The sequence below is a fragment of the Neodiprion fabricii genome, chromosome 6 (assembly GCF_021155785.1).
Source record: "Neodiprion fabricii isolate iyNeoFabr1 chromosome 6, iyNeoFabr1.1, whole genome shotgun sequence".
Taxonomy (NCBI): Eukaryota; Metazoa; Arthropoda; class Insecta; order Hymenoptera; family Diprionidae; genus Neodiprion; species Neodiprion fabricii.
Window position 1 is genome coordinate 9,153,553 of NC_060244.1, and position 17,056 is coordinate 9,170,608.

The 17,056-nt window shown below is 39.3% G+C and overlaps 2 protein-coding genes and 1 long non-coding RNA gene across 5 annotated transcripts in view; 2 read left to right on the forward strand and 1 right to left on the reverse strand.

The window, feature by feature from the left end:
- The window catches only part of LOC124184285 (LIM domain only protein 3-like), a 104,511-nt gene that overhangs the window by 81,394 nt on the left and 6,061 nt on the right, over window positions 1-17,056 (reverse strand). The window contains exon 1 of one of the 3 annotated variants that reach the window (XM_046573827.1): window positions 7,834-7,885. The exons of the other annotated variants lie outside the window; for them this stretch is intronic. The gene's annotated coding sequence lies outside the window, so the exon portion shown is untranslated. Of the gene's footprint in view, window positions 1-7,833; window positions 7,886-17,056 lie in introns of those variants that run through there. 3 annotated transcript variants of the gene reach the window in all.
- The window catches only part of LOC124184287, a 60,413-nt gene that overhangs the window by 17,907 nt on the left and 25,450 nt on the right, over window positions 1-17,056 (forward strand). The gene's annotated exons all lie outside the window — the stretch shown is intronic.
- Window positions 8,020-9,905, forward strand: LOC124184283 (probable cytochrome P450 9f2). Its single transcript, XM_046573822.1, has one exon. It carries the CDS (start codon window positions 8,128-8,130, stop codon window positions 9,652-9,654), a length of 1,527 nt encoding a protein of 508 aa, XP_046429778.1. The 5' UTR covers window positions 8,020-8,127; the 3' UTR covers window positions 9,655-9,905.

Here is a 17,056-nt window from a genome sequence, read left to right on the forward strand (position 1 = left end):
CTTGTTATTTTGAAAAGCACCTTGCGTGATACTTTCACCTATTAAAATTTGAAATGATTTCACGACTTTCCTGGTAGCGTAGCGAACGAAAGTTGGCGTCTATATACTTGGAGAACAAGAATCTAAAAATTATTTAAAACAAGAGCATGTTATTTGAGTTTAAAACTGTTAAATAATTTAGTTGGCATCAGCGAGAAGATTTTATACGATCGTTCTTGGGTGTAATTTGCAATCTGATCATTAACTACCGAACTTATAGGTTACTTCATTTGCAAAAAAATGTGGATATGTTCTTCAAAGTAAAATTTTCTATAGCATCAGAATCTGATTAATTGAAATGATATCTGAATATTGACAATTGCAAATAATTTGCATAATTCGACGGTTGTGCGTCAGATTGCAAATTGGATGCTTACTTTTACTCTGTGCCTCATTTTCAATTTCATCAATCTAAAATTGCTGAAGAATGTCAATTTAAGAAGTGATTTGAAACACTATCTAGGAACTTGGTAGATAAAATCAGTTCAAACAAGTCGATCAGACATTTGTACTAGGAAATTTTACTGATATAATTAGAATTTTCTGCCCGTTAAAAGAGTTTAGAATTTCATTCACATATTCTCTTAATATCGATACTTTTTGTTCAGTTCATTACGAGACAGTGTAAAATTATGGGTTTATCAAGTTTATTTATTTATTTGTATAAACCACGATTATTTTCTCAAGTATGTAAAAATAAGAAGACTATAATTCAAAACAATAGCACCACATATCGAATTTCTCATTTCAAATCACGTCTGTCAATCGAAATTAGTTCATATCTAATGAATATTCTGTCGGGGCGTCGGAATAAAAAAAAAATAAATCATGTCAGTATAAGAAATAATAAAAAGTGTTCTCCGCTAGGTTAGTTCAAATAATATTATGAACCGATTACTCAACATTCTCCAGAGTTTTCGAAACACGTTTGTTTATAATGCAATCCAATCATCATCGGTAACTGATAATCGTTACAACTGTATATGAAAATGAATAACGAATAATTTACCGTCACAAGGATCCAAAACTTGATCAGTACAATCAGTAGAACTTTCTTTTGAGTAAGATAAATATGTTTCGTTCCGCACGTGAGAAATCCTGAATTCGCTATCAAAGTCTGAAAGGAAAGGTAAAAATAATAATCGTAGAAAAAACGAAGATACATTTTTAAAAGAGAAAAAAAAAAAAAAAAATAAGCCAACGAATCGGCAGAAAGAATATAGAGACCGGTTGAAAAGTGACGATCGTTAAGAAATTTTATTTTTAGATAAATGGAGAATTTTCGTAGGGATATGAAAAGAAATCATCGTTGACAATTGAAAGATGAGGAGCGTAACACCGTGTCGTTATCTCTGTGTTATTATACCGAAAAGTTAGTAACAAAACATACAACGATCAGATTTTCCCGCACCCCCGTTCTTCCGGCGATTCATCCGAAACCCCCGCAGATAGGGTTGCAGAACTATCGCATAGCGCGCGAGGGGGTAGTGAATGCAATTATAATTTTAATTTCGAAGGTATTTAATAAAGGGGTGCAACCACACGCAGGCAGAAACAGACACACGCACGCACACGCACGCAAAGAAGGCGCGTGGGTGGCGACGGGAGAGGAGAGAACGGGCCTGTGAACTAATTAGTAATTATGGCTTGACAGCCGACCGTTCCAAGGCCCCCCCTCGACCCCCCTCGAACCCCCCCTCGACGTTCGCGTTCGTCCCGTCACGGTTGGACGGCCCCGCTGAAAGCTGCCCGTTGCATTTCCCCGAACGCTGTTGGCATTTCGTTTCAACGTGCAGATCGTTGAATGCCATTCGGTTGCCAATTGGCTCCTACCCCGCGACTAATTGGTCCATGCGCCGCACGACAGCCCCACTTTTGCAGTCTTTGGCTATTAATGTGTTTACTATTCACCTTTCGTGGTCGTTGTTTTTACGTTGGTTTTTTTTTTTTTTTTTATATTTTCCTTTTTCCCCACCGTTAAACCGATCTTTCCCGGTATGCGTGGGTAATGTTCGTTCAACGGTACTTGCGTTCGATATTTTCTTTTACGTTTACATTTTTTACCTGTTGTACGTCCATAGATTTGGTCTCGCGGTGTAAATTTATTCGTTTTCGAAAAATACAGGCATTATTCTGGAAATTTTAACAAATCGCTTATTTTTAAACGAAGTACGCATGTAAGATCGTTTTATCATACTCGAATAATAAATACTCGAAATTATAATCACGATAGGAATGATTTTACTTAAATTATCAATTTCCAGCTGTTGTAAAAAAAATTTTCAATAAGGTCGGTTACAATGAAAACAAGTTCAATTGCTGCGGAGGAATTATGGACATTGTGCGTTATTCGATTTTACGGCACGGTTCGGAGTACATCTACATACATACATAGATACGTACACGCGTACGAATGAATCGAAAGAGATGAAGTTTGTGTATAGAGGTACGATATTCGAGCTAACGAGTTGAACGTGTAATTCTGACGAGTGGTTGTTCGATGTTTTTCGATAATTAAATAACGTTTGATGCCAATGGTATGGGTATAATACGTATAATTGCATTATACGAGCTTGTTCTATTGAATTAGTTTCGATTAAAGAGAAAACGATGAACGGTCCCTTCGTGTCCAGCTACACGGAACCGAAACGAGCACGAATAATTAAGTTAGCGGTTCCCCTGTATTTTTTTTTTTCACATTTTTTTTTTCTCCGTTTTAACTGGATAACTCCGGGATGCCCCGAACGTTCATCTATTTCGGACAATTTGCGGTGAAATCGGACGGCATTCCCGAGTCAATTATAACGCGAACCGTGTAATCTGATTTTTTTTTAAATTCGATTAGAGCGATTTTTGCTTGCTCGATAATTATTTACTCAATGGAAATATTATTTAACTACGTATAATTGAAAATCGAATTTGAACAGACGTATTATCATAATCGTTTACAGGATGACAAACAATTTTCAAACCACGTTTTCGTTATTCGAAAGCTTGCGATTAATTAATTGAGAGGCGATATTTCACACTTTCGTACGGCAATGGAATTCGGATTGGATAAACTATGAATCATTATTGCATGGTTACGCTGCACGTTGAAGCTTTATTTTTACTATACCTAAATGCAATTACTTACGTTTATATGTGTATTATATACCAAACGCCGAAATACGCGTTGCACGTTTTCCCGACAATACTTGTTATAAATTCAATGAAATTTCAGCCCATCATTTACTCTACCCGGACCATTAATTACGCATTAACAAATCCGCCTCACTACGAATTACGTGGCTAATTCCTACCGCAGAAAAAAGGACGAAATTAAAATAATGATTTATACTACAATCAACGAGGGTGAGCCCATGGAATTAACGATCTTCTATCAGTTCAAATTTTCACTTTTTTTTGTTTTGCAAGGAAACTATTTTTCCAACTCCGATTTTCTCACGTTTCACAGTCATACTTGACCGAATCACGGTTTAAATTTATTGGAAAAATGAAGTATTCGTTGAAGATACTGTAGCAAAAATAAAGAAAAAAAAAACGATCCAAGACTTAAGAACTCTGACGAATGGCACGATTTTTTACGCGATGTCTTTACCGAAATTTGACTGAAGATAATTTTTATTTCGAATAATGTTCACTCAGTTTCTGAATATTAAAAAAAAAAACTTTCTATAAGAGTTAAAAAATATGATACATTTATTTAATAAAATATGCGATTGAATATGACATTGACTAAAATAATGAGTTAAAAGTACTGCCCAAGTTATTGTTTTGAAACATATTTAAAGACAGTCGTATACTCTGATTCCAGTTGTGGAATATCGCACTTGACTAATACAATTTCAAAAAATCATCACCGTGCAGGGTAATCAAATCAATTCGTTCGATCATCCTCTTTCACACAATTATTGAAAATCAAAAAATCACCCAGTGTGTGCAACGCTTGTGAATTTGAATCCTTCAACGTTTCGGAGTAGAAAAAAAATCCTGTAAAAATCGTACATTATACATGGAGAAGTCGGAAGCGAGCTTTTGCAGGGGAGTAGCGATGATGGGGTGGTGGGGGGTGGGGGGGAGGAGTTGGAGTGCGGGGGTGGCAATTTTAAACTGTCCCTGGGCGAAAATGGTTTTGGGCATAGCGTCCGGCTAGTGAGGCGAAGCGTGCAATGATTGATGCAGGGCTGAGGGGTGCTCGGGGTGGGAAATTTAATTAACGTAAATGCCGTCACCACGGCCGGCGCTACACACGCCGTGTGTGGCGTGTGGGGGGCAATCGCTCATATGCAACCTGCCCCCCACCCCACCCCCAACCCTCGCAGCCCTCGAGCCCAGGTTATTAAACACCCTCGACTCGACTCTGCGCGGCGCACGCCGAAAGGGGTAAGAGTTTTGCGATGGGTATGCCGAGATTCCCTCTCCCTTCCGCCCGTTTCGCCCCTTTCGCCTCTTTCGCCCCTTCCGTCACTTCCATCCCCTCCGCCTCTGATCTGATTTAACCGAGACGCGCGATGCATCAGCATCAGGGGCGGCCAGCAGCCCTGCGGATACCGCAACTACCGTGATCGATCGCGGTATGTGCAGTTGACGTCCGGATACAGATTTCATCGGTAGGTAATATTAACGCCTAGCGAAATGCTTGATCCCCCTCTCCCGAACCACCGACGTTTGCAGGGTTTTGGTTTGGGCTGAGGTTTCGGCGTTTCTGTATATTCAATGTGCGCGCACAGTTGTTGCGTTCCATTTAATTTCTGCCCCGAGGTATGTAACTATTTACGTATCGTGTAACTCTGATTTTACACAGGTATCGTTATTATATACAAATTTCTCAGGTAAAAATTGACCCGGTTATATGTTGTAATATTATGAGAATATTTGCATATAAAGAATTCAATCGTCCTGAAGAGTAAAGAAAACGTAGTAGTCAAATTCAAAAACAAATTTCCTTTGGAAATATACAATGGTCAGGTTCTTTTCTGCTGAAAGAGCCTGGAGATTAAAACTGATACCAGCAATTAGGGATACGTAAATGCAGTTTTGAATTAAATTTCTCGAGTGATTTTCTCATGAATATGGAAAAATTGTACCCTGCTGGATTGACGATAATTTTTTTTTCACACAGTCATGAAATTCTTTCACCTGATTGATTTCGTTAATTCATGGATCGTTTAGTTTAAATTATATATTCGAAGCGTTGAGGAGAAAGAAAAATTGAAATAAAAACTGCACAACGTGTAAAAACGTCGCAGGGAGAAAATTGGCAGAAAAAAACAGAAAGTAAAAGAAATAATTATAAAAAAAAAAAAATAAAATACCGAAACAAATTATCTTCCTCGGGAAAAGTAAACGGATTGCAGTAAAAAAATGTCTCGTCGATTCTGCGGAACCGCGTTCGAGCGACCGCGTCGTCAAGACTTGGCGACAATAGCGATCCTGTGCGGTAATAAAGTTTGGGCAACAATTCTATAATCCCTGAAACCTAATTAGGAGCGAGACTCTTGCGAGATACCAGAACCGACTTAACTTTGGTACAAACAAGAACAGTATCCTCCTCTCTTGAGGGCTAAGAAACTTAGTTTTCTTGACGCTGGGCGGTGAGGGGGAGGGCAGAGAGGAGGAATAACGTTGTTTGCGGGGGTCGCCGCCGGCTGGCCAATGTAATCGGTTGTAAAAATGTAATAAAAGATCAAAGCTCTCGCCAAGGGGCAAAACGGATATCATACGCAGAGCTGCCATGCTCGGCCTGCCCACGCCATCGAATATCAAGGCTGTCTTAGTCTTCGGCAATTTTTTGATCTGCTCACCCCAACCCCCATGTGTCAAACTTGCATGAAACATAATTTTCGACAAGAGCACAGAAATAAACAAGTCACAGAGAAAGCTCGCTTCGTTTATGATTCGCGTAAGTAACTCACAGGTAGGGGAATTGTTTTTTTTTATACTTTAGATTGATCGGCACTGATGAAGACATTAAAAATTTTTCCGAATCAAGATTTGGATTTGTTTTGTTACGTATCGCAGGCACGCACGTAATCGAAAACGTACGTCTGGATAGGTTGATTTTATTTATTTAGTTTTTTTATTTTTTTATTTTCACAACGCGTGTAATATAAAGCGGCAGACGACAAGACTCGAGGCTCCTTGAGAATTGATGTACACCGGGCGGTGTATCGGAATTTTTCATATTTGCATATCGGAGGATATTGCTTTGTGTGTTTATATATCAAATCATAATATGATAGGATGTCAATAAGACGTGTCTCCGGGCTTCTTGACTTTGTATTGCTTAGTGAGCAGGAAAATTGACTCTCCGGTAAATGTTGAAATATTTTTGAAAGGTGGACAGGACTCTCGACATCGCAAAACTTTACTCTTAATCAACAAAAAGTCAGTTGCACTCCGAAATATAGCTTTTTCTTTTCGGTTCCCTCGTACCTCGTGAATCTAGGTAGATGAAACTTTGTATCCAAAAAAAAAATCGAGAAATAGATTATGGAATTTTTGTTTTTACTCTTGTGATATAACCTGAAGCCTAACTTTGAGTAAAACTGAATCCATTTTACTTCATAGCTCCGACTAAATAAGGCGGCCTATACGAAAATAAAACAAATAGCAGTATGTAGTCGTCCTTAAAATGTTAATTTTTGGATTTCGACCGGTTCGTCACACGAAATCGCTTTCAAATAACAATTCCTTCATTTTTTTAAGTATTTATCTCAACTCTAAGCTGTGCCCGCAAGAGGGTGGATTCCCACATTGAATACCTTCAGCGGCACATTAAACATATTCAACGGAGTTCGATAAAATTTGGCCAAGGGAGGCTTCTTGGTTCGCTGATTTCGAATCTGAACTCGAAATTTAAAAATTCAAAACGACGGATCCAATACGACGGACAAAAATCCGAAAATTCACTCGATATTGAATCCAATATTTGCCTTTCAAATTTCAAGTAGGGAATTTTTTTTTTGAATTAACTGGCGCCGATTTGGAGGCATGTCGGTCGAAACTCCAAAAATGATCTTTTAATGACCACCTTGAAGTACGCAAAGGAATATAAGTAGCTGTGATTTGAAAAGTAGGCTCGCATCCGTTCCATGGTTGAAAGTGAACTTGACCTGTTATTCAATTCCCCGCCTGCATTGCTCGTATTGAGCTATGACGTGTCTGTTTTTACGTACCCATTATACAGAGCAGCCGGATTGAGGATACGCCTCCAGAATTTAGAGCGTGAATTGAATATGATCTGATCAGGAAAATACGAGATCAGGGCGACGATTAATGGAGATGAAACGGGTCATAACGACGAACTTAGGTAACGCGATGTCCGGTCGAACACTTTTGGAATTCATCTTCATCTCTTAAGTTAGACATTTTCTTCGGTAGGGTGAGCCAAAAAAAACTAACCTATCGAATCTATGGTCTTAAAAAGACCTGTTTACTGAGAAAAAAATTCTCCCGTTTGGAAAAATTTTTAGCTCAATTTTAAAAGGTGTCGCTGGCCAATTGAAAATTCCCATTTAAATAACACGCAAAAAAATTTTTTTTATTAAAAATGCTATAACTTTTGAACCGTTTGAGATAAAAAAAATTTCAAGGTATATTCTTGTAGGGTATTAAATTCTCTAAAAAAAGACTCCCACATGGATTTTCTAAACTCAAAAATTCGTTACGTTGGTTAGTTAGTTTTTTTGGTTCTTCACCCTACTGTTCAGGTACATGAATTGGTTACATCTATTAGATGTGCTACCAAATGAAGTGAAAAATTGTATGCGTGTTTTTTTTTTCAATTACCTCTGAAATTTGAACTCCATTCGCATGGACTTGATTCGCACTCGCGATTGCGAGTAGCATGTGTAACTATCATCTTAATACGAGCACAGCGAACACTGAGTGTGACCCTACATTTAACCCGCAACTATCATTGAGTAACCTTTTGATCACGGACAATCTGTCGTTGTCAACGTTGGTTATTGCGCGCATCGCGTTGATACATCAGTAACAACCGTGGATCCGACTGAAGCGAGTCCTCTCACTGGATTCGCAGACTGTCGAGTTGTGTGATCGCGGTGCGAGCATCGAATCGCGATGTATTATATTTACATCGCTTGTGGAATAAGCCTGCTGGGCGCTTGGTGTTACCATTACTTAACGAAGAACAACGAATACTGGGAAAAGAAATGCGTACCTTGTCCGAAGGGCGCCGTGCCAGGATTCGGACACTTCTTTTCCATGTACTTGATGCGGAAAAACGTGTTTCAATTGGGGGAGGAGTTTTACAATGAAATGCCCGGCAGAAGTATGGTCGGACTTTACAACGCCGGCAATCCCACACTCTTAGTGAGAGATCCCGAACTGGTGAAAGCTGTGCTTCAAACGAGTTTCGCAAGCTTCAATTCAAACGGCATAGAGGTTGACCCTCAATTGGACCGGCTGGGAGCCAAAAACCCGTTCTTTCTTGTTGGTGATGAGTGGAAAAGTTCTCGTCAGCTATTATCCTTGGCCTATACGCCGGGGAAGCTCAAATACATCTACGAGTCGATAAACGTTGTCTGTGCGAGTTTTGTCAAGTATCTGAATAACAAAGTCAATCAAGGAAACGGCGAGTTCGAAATTGAGTTGAAGGATCTCTACTCGAAGTTCACCGCAGAGGTTGCCGCCAGTTCGGCGTTTGGCGTTGAAGGTCATTCCTTCAGCGAGGACGAAGACGGGACCTTTACAAAAATCGGAAAAACTATCTTCCAACCGACGATCATCAAGGGAATAAAGACCATGTTAATACTGTTCGTACCCTTGGTTGCGAAAGTTTTAAAAGCACGCTTCATGCCACTTGAAGTCCAACAATTGTTGGTGAAGCTTGTCAAAGACATGATAAAGTACAGAACCGATCATAACGTGCAGCGTAAAGACTCCCTGCAGTTGATGATCGATTTGAAAAAATCCGGCACCATCGATCCGAGCACTGGCAGAGAATACGACGACGAAACTATCATCGGACACGCGACAACATTTTTCATCGAAGGATACGAGACGTCAAGCGTTACGCTGAGTTTTTTCGCACACCTGTTGGCGAGTCATCTTGAAATTCAACAACGCGTTCGCGAGGAAGTTTTGACCGTCGCTGAAAAGCACAATGGAATCACGTACGAGGCACTTCAAGAAATGACGTACCTCGAACAAGCGCTGTACGAATCGATGAGGATTTATCCCGCTGCCGGGACTTTGTTCAAAGTCTGTACGAGCAAAATCGAATTCCAAGGATCCGACGGAATTACCTGTGAAGTTGAACCTGGAACCTCTGTGATGATATCACTGGCCGGAATGCAAAAGGACCCCGAGTACTGGCCGGATCCTGAAAAATTTGATCCTGACCGTTTTTCCGAAGACAATAAACAGGCCAGGCACAAATTTCTTTACATTCCTTTCGGAGGAGGTCCTCGAGCCTGCATCGGTATGCGAATGGCCATGCTGCAAATTAAGGCAGCAATTGCTACGACGCTCGGGAACTTCACTCTTGAGGTGTCACCGAAAACTCAGCTTCCCATAAAACTAAACCCGTTTTACTTCATGGCAGCGGCTAAAGGCGGACTGTGGGTGAAGATAAAACCTTTGTAATTTGTGCAACCTATTTCTGTTTTCACACTTTCCGAGACAACGAACGAGAACGTAGCATCTTAACATTTTCCATTTCGAGAGCCCTCCAACAACGCGTTGAGAAAATACTGTAACCGTGAAAGCCACATTTCAAACACTAATTGACTATTGTGATAGAAATCTACGCTGTTTGATAATAAAGTCTGCCTAATCAAAACGATGTACTATACGGATTAAAAACGCTGCATCAGTGATTGATGTATTTTCATAAACATGTATTTCCGTATCGCCTTTCTGTCGTTTATACTTTTCGTGAGTAAACGTTACCGAAACGTATAATTGCTGAAGAACTTTAAATTACGCTGTACGTATATTAGACCAGCGGACTTCGGGGATCCTCAATATCCGTAGCATAAATTCCATGAGCTGAAATGGTCAACATTTTAACAATGATGCTCAACGTAAAGTAAAATCGGAAATATTGGATAATTGATGTGAAATTTTTCAAGTATTTTAAGATTTAAAATCCTTATCCTCCGCATTTTCGCTAACCTATTTCTACTCCACGTTTGTCATTTTCCCTCTGGAAGAAAATATGAAACGTCGACCGAGCACGTGCCGTTGTATATATCAATAATGATTTCGTCTCGGTAACAATCTATGTATACGAAGCTTATCGCATTTATTACCTATCCCCGGACTACTACGAGAATAGCGAAGTCTTGAGAGAGGGCAAAAAACCCCGCTGCAGACTCGTTCATCGGTTATTTTACAACCCCAAGATAGGGGCGCGTAACGTCTTTGTTTTCACCACAACATCCCCCGACCTTTCTCTCTCCAGTCAGCCATTTGACCAGAGAAATGCTCTCTCGCTACGGTAAAGGCGGAGGGGGTAGTTACAGATAAGAAACTGCTTGCCGTTTTCCGATTTTCTTTATTGGCCTATCTTCATTGTCAGCCGTTATTGAAAACGAGTCACAGGACGGGAACAAAGAACCGTTCTTCATTCTTCTAGCGTTGCAAAATTGAAGTCATCATGTTCCGTCTGTCGTTTCTTCGTTACCTGATCAGCTGGAATAATTTGCAGACAAATTCATCCTGGATTGTAAATCCGTTCGCGGTGTATATTTTCGAGACGTTTTTTGACAAATTATCATAAACATTTGTTTACTAGTTTCGCGTACATTCTAGAAAAACGTGAATTAGCTTGAGAACCCCAAACATTGAAAAAACGTGGCGGGAATTCAGCAAAATAGAAACGAAGCTTTGAATTTGTGATTTCTAACTGTATTTCAAAATCAGATTTGCAATCGCCGTTTTCAACTTTGTCCGATACTTGATTTACTGTAGGTAAATGTTAATCAAATTAGGTATAACGAAATTGTAAGCTAATGCTTGAGTCAAAAATTTCACAAAATATTTTATTATGTTTAAATTTAAAAAAAAAAAAAAAAATATCACATGTATTTGAAAATAATTGTCGAAAATTTCAAAATTTTCTTGCTCTCTTTGTACCAATTTTTCCTTCTCCTCGGCGATCAGTCTTCAATTTTCAAAATTCACGAATCGTTGTATAACGATGAAGCATAATTGGTGTCAATCAACTTCACGCTACTCGAAAATTTTCAAATTTTAATTTGACCTCATCTCCAGCTTACCGAACATTTCAAGGAGTTTCGAGTCCGTTCCGTGGCAATAAAATCCTCGCATCATGCAGCGCAAACTTGGAAACTAGACGCAATTCCGCCGCCTCGGATACCGCGCGAAATAAAGCGAGTAAGTGTCTTTTGGACAATAAGAGGTGGCTCAGCGCCCAAGTTTTACCGGGAAAGATGCAAAAATGGGTAAGGAGGCGATGCTCGTTGTGAAACGCGGATACCACGCGGTTGTTGGCAGGCGGACCACGGCAACGATTCCCGTTCGAGGGGGAAGAGGTTCGGCCAGATAAGGTGCGGGCATAAACGTCCGCAGATAAGGGTAGTTTGCACCCCCGTTGTGGACAGTTAGCCTTAAATGAGGTGGGGCTGCTCGTGAGATCAGGCCTTTGTGCCCCAAGGACGTTACGGAACCTGCGGAACTGTTGCTGTTTACAAACTGCGAGGACCACTCGGTCACCTCGCCTCAACCTTATACTCGAGATAAAATATACCAGCTTGTTCTTGTTTTTTCTAAACGACATGACTGACGGTTTGAAGAGGAGATGCAGAGAAGGCTGTGCTTGCACAGCTTAGAAAGAAAATAAACGGTAAATTTCACAAACGAATTGGGTGCATGGGGATCAATATGTATTGCGGAAGGCCGATTTGGCGAAGTTCAAAACATGCGAAAGTGAAATAACGAAAGACGAATTTTTCGAAATATCGATACTTTTGAGTTCTGGCTGCAAGCACTTGAAGCCTTTTTTACTCCTCACCTTCATTCATCTACCTGATTATTTAGTTCAATCAAATCAACTCGCTTCTTCCTAGTGCATTTCTTTTTCACTCCATCTCACGCGGATGTGACGATCCGATCTTCTAATTTTCCATTTGGCGGGAGTGATTAATCTTTTAGTTTCGTTAATTCTGAAGCTCGATTTTCGAACATTAGCAACAGAAATTATTCATAAATCACATATATGTATAAATCGTGACAATCGCATAACAAAAATAAACAATAAATCACAATTAACAGAGAAAATTTGAAAACACAAATTTAAATTCAATTCTTACATTTTTGTTAAATCCTTTAGTATGTAAATTGTAATAGTTAGAAAATATCATTTTTATACATATCGAAAAATACAGCCATTGGAATATCGATTATTACCATCGCACATTCTTGGTTTTCAATTTTGATAAAAGTGTCTGGCTTGAAGTTACCGTCGCGCAATTTTTTAAGTAAGAAGATTGATGGGGCAAAAATTGGAAACGTTTTTTGTTCCAAATTTTTCTAGCAAAAATAGATAAATCGTAATTATTTTGGTGAGTAATTTTTTCAGAATCCACATTAAGAAATTCTAGACAATTGGGAATGTAGAATCGCGTACAACCTTTATATCTAATCCAAACATTACATCCTTACATTCAAAGTTCGAATTATAAACAAGTAAGACAATTTTTTTCTTGCGACCCGATTGCCTTTAATCATCAATAGTTATTTTTTTGAGTAAACCGCGGGATCAATAGAGTCAAGTCTCAAAGGAATTATGTTTCAATGGCTGTCGAATGCATGGCTGAAAAAATTGAATATGATCAATCGTAAACCGGTTCAGTATTATATAGATACAATCAAAATTGCTTATAATCATCCCTCACAATTTGTGCGACAATTTTCACCGGCAATAATAATTTTGATAATCGTTTAAAGATCGGGTTCATTTGAAAAGGCAGATCCGCGCGATCTGCTGTAACGAACGGCGGTCATGTGATCCGGGAAAGTTCAAGTAGCAGCAGCTTTGAAGAGATTGAAAAAAGAAGAATTGAATGGAAAGGACGGGACGCCAAGAGGGGGGCGGCGTGTCGGTGGCCAAATGGTGGCTATTGAGGAGCACCCCTTAAGATAAGGGGACGCCGGAGCGACGGGTTGGCCCACCCCCCCCCCCATCCCTCATACATTTCCGCTATCTGACGCTAAACGGCGCCCCTAAAACCGCCCGAGACTCGAGTGGAGTTGCGGAGCCGCGTCGTTCTCAAACCTGGGTAATTCGTCGTCACTTTATACCGCCGCAGAAGCCGCGAGATAGCGAGAATTTAGCCGCTCTTCAAATTCCCTGCCGCAGATCATTTTACGCGCTGAAGAAGAAGAAGACGTTTCCTATTTTTATTTATTCTTTATTCTTTACTCTTTCGTTCAGCGGAGAATCACTAGAGTTCTTCTTTGAACACCTTCAAAGTTCAGATAACGAATGGATTATTCGAAAATTGTCACTTGAATTATTTCATGCGTAGATTTCGGATGGGTATAATTTTTAAATTTTACACCGAGAGAAATTTTTAGTTTCGACTATCGCTCAGTCCTTAACTATTTTCATTTTTACCACGGTTGAAAAATATAGTTTGAGGTAGAAAATGAAAATTAGTTTTCTAGCCGTTACCGGAAAGTCTAGTATCCGTTACTATTCTTTCTCATTATCATCACTGTTGCTATATTTTCTTGTAAATGTTCCGAAAATTTAATGGTTGTGCAACGATAAATTGATGTCAATGCCTTGTTTAACTAAAAAATGAGAGTAAACCTCGCAAACTGATTTTGCGTTGGAATTACCAAAAAAGGATCGACGATAGCGCAAAATAGTTACGTGTACCTCATTTTTCGTAATCCCAAGAATATTTAAACAGTTTTTTTTTTTAACGATACCTGTTTTACTCAACTTTTCTAGTCACTTTGACAAATGAAATTTTTCTCAGTCGCAGGCCTAATTTTTCAGCTTTTATTCTGCGACGTGGGAAACGAGAATGGTGGAGATTTTGGCTCCGGTAACTAGCAGGCGCAGCCAACTACTACCAGACACCTATGTACTTAACGTATAACCCCGTGTAAGCTCACGCCCGAACAAATTTCCCCCCTTTTCGTACCACCTGAGTAACTCCTCGTACCCAGCGTTATGAAGTTGTGTTGAACTTTTGAACGGGCATAGTTTACGGAACACCCTTGGGTGACTACGGAAGCTTAACTCGCCTCGTGACATTGTACCCTCCTGAAACAATACTGCAGGCTTAAAAGTGAAGCGAAAATTGGAGGAGTATACCGGACGCTGGGGGACGACCGTCTTGAATATTCGAAACATTGACGTCATCGTGCCGAAAGAAATGAATTGGGGAAAAAAGACCGAACAATTATCGTCAATTTAAGATTATGGTTGGAATTTATCGCATCTGTTTCAGAAATTTCTTTGTTTTGTCACGTAGAATGCTGAAATTGTATTATTTACTATTGGTGAAAGTTTGATGTTTTCCACGGTGAAATGAAAAATTTCGCTATCATATAATCTTGTTATTTATCCGTAATCCTTACGTGTTGAAACTTCACAAGGTGTTACATTACAAGTTACTTATAATCTCTTTTCGTCTCGCTTTACGCACGGTTTTTGGATCACGGAATTGAATAGATAATTAAATATTAATTATCATCACACGTCCGTACAACGAAGAATCCCTAGAAATTATTTTAATTAAGTGAAATCGTTAAGGAAATGTCCAATGGGAGTTGAGAAGTCGAAGAAAATAAATACGCATCAATACCCGTTTACATATCTATCTATTCAAAGTCTGACATTTTATTGACTGATTTTGATTTCTTGCGGAAAAACAAGAATGCCTGTTTTTCTTTTTAATTCGCCACCAATAATTCAATCTGTCTCTAATAAACAGTCAACTTTTTGCATATGTATGTATATATATATTCGGCGAAGGTCAATATGTAGACACATACAGTGATAAACGATCACGAATAATTTTGATATAAAATAAATACACAAATTCAGTTTCACGGAAAAAATCGTTGAAAATTTCCAAAGAAAATAAGAAAATAAAAAATAAATAACAAAATTGGGCAAAGGATTTTCGAATCTGAATAATTTCAACAATATTTTGAAACGAAGCTAGAATTTTATCAGGAGGGGGTGGAACCCGTCTGTTGGAAATAAGTTAGCAAAGCCAGAGCTTCCAACCCCGAAGCCGACTCGCGAGCCGAGCATACGTGTAGGCATAAAGTGCCGGTGAGTGCGTGCAGGAGTTGCGCGGGTGTATAACGTGTAGGAAACCCTCGGGGTAGGTACTTGCGGTAAATCTAATAATGTTGTAATGTTGTTACCCCTGAAGTTGCCTCCTAAGTTTGGCATATACCAGCCCCCGCTATGCGGGGAATTTCTAACATGTCAGACATTTTATCGTCCCGGCAGTGTGTGTGTGTGTGTGTGTGTGTGTGAAAGAAAAACAACACCAAGCACTTTGATGCAAGCTGTCTCGATTCTCGACCACCTGCAGGATACCCGACAATTTTGTTACTCGAAAATTGACGCGTTGTACTTTTTTACAATGAATTTTAAATCTGTAATTTGATGTTTTGTTTTCTTTTATTTTAGATTAAATGAATTTGCCTTGTTTTTTTGTTTTTCTTATCTCTTTCGTTAGATCGAAGATGAAAATGAGAAATCTACCTTTCAAATCTTGTTCACAGGTCGATTAGATGATTGAATATTTTTTTTTTCGAAACTTGCGATTATTATCCATGATATTTTCAAGTTATGTAAATGAGAAATTATACGCCTGTTTCAACTTTTATGAAATATGGTTGAATTTTTAAAATTATTTGCTATATTTCTTGCATTTTTTTTTCAACGTTGCTAAAGGAAGCTTTGAACGAGTGTTATAAAATTCTTGGAAATTTTTGTAAATAAAATGTGGCTCAACGTTTTGTAAATTAACTCGAAATTCTTGAAATCATGTGAAAACCTTCGGTATTCTCAAAAATAATTTCACATAATTCGATATTCTGCCGGATCTCTACACAAAATCTTTAAAATTATTCAAAATCCTACGAAATATTACGAGATTACGTAAATCCTGCTAAAATAATTTCAACATCTTTGACGATACATCGTTGCGAACTTTGGAAATTCTTGAGGTTCGGTGAAATGCTTTTGCAGGTACGATGTTAAGTTTTGAAACATGCTATTCGCGCAAAATGTATTACATCGGTAAAAAAGGAAATCGATTTTCTGTGAACGAGACGCAAAGATTAAACTCGCGTTCCCATTAAATTCTACATTCTCTCCGTCTGCAGAACGATCTTCGCAAACGTGAGGAATATTGATAACCGAGAACTAGCCGCAGTTACGCGTCAATCACGCGAATGCTCGGGTTTGTGTTTGACGGGGGGAAAACTCGTTCGCGATCCGTTTTGCGCCCAGATTGCAGAGAAGGGTTGCAGGCTGTGTGCGTAGGTTAAAATCGCGGCTGTGCAGAATCACAGAGAAAATCATGTTAGTTCGCGAATCGCTGTGGCGTGCCGGTTAATAATTACACCCCGCTGAATCCGCGTGCAGCAACGCTCGTGGGCGAGCAGATAAAAATCAGTAATTAGCCGGGACCATTATGGCGGCCGTTTGAAAAATTAGCGAGTCGGGGAAACCAGCAACCCTCCGGGTATAATCCCGCACCCAACGAGATCCGAGTCCTGCTCTCTGCCCTCCCGGACCTGATTTATACGGGCTTACTATTAATTACTCTTCCACTATGCTCTGACAACCGTATTTCTGAACTCGTTCTAGATTTCCGACCGCCCGATAATCCCAAATCGTTTTCAAATATTCCGAAAATTTTCATACCGTCTATAAACTGCCTCACGATTTTTACATCGCGTTTATTAGCTCGTCACGTGGCGTAGAATTTTTAGGCACAGGCTGAATAAGAAACTTTCAAAACAGAAAGAAATGATCGAA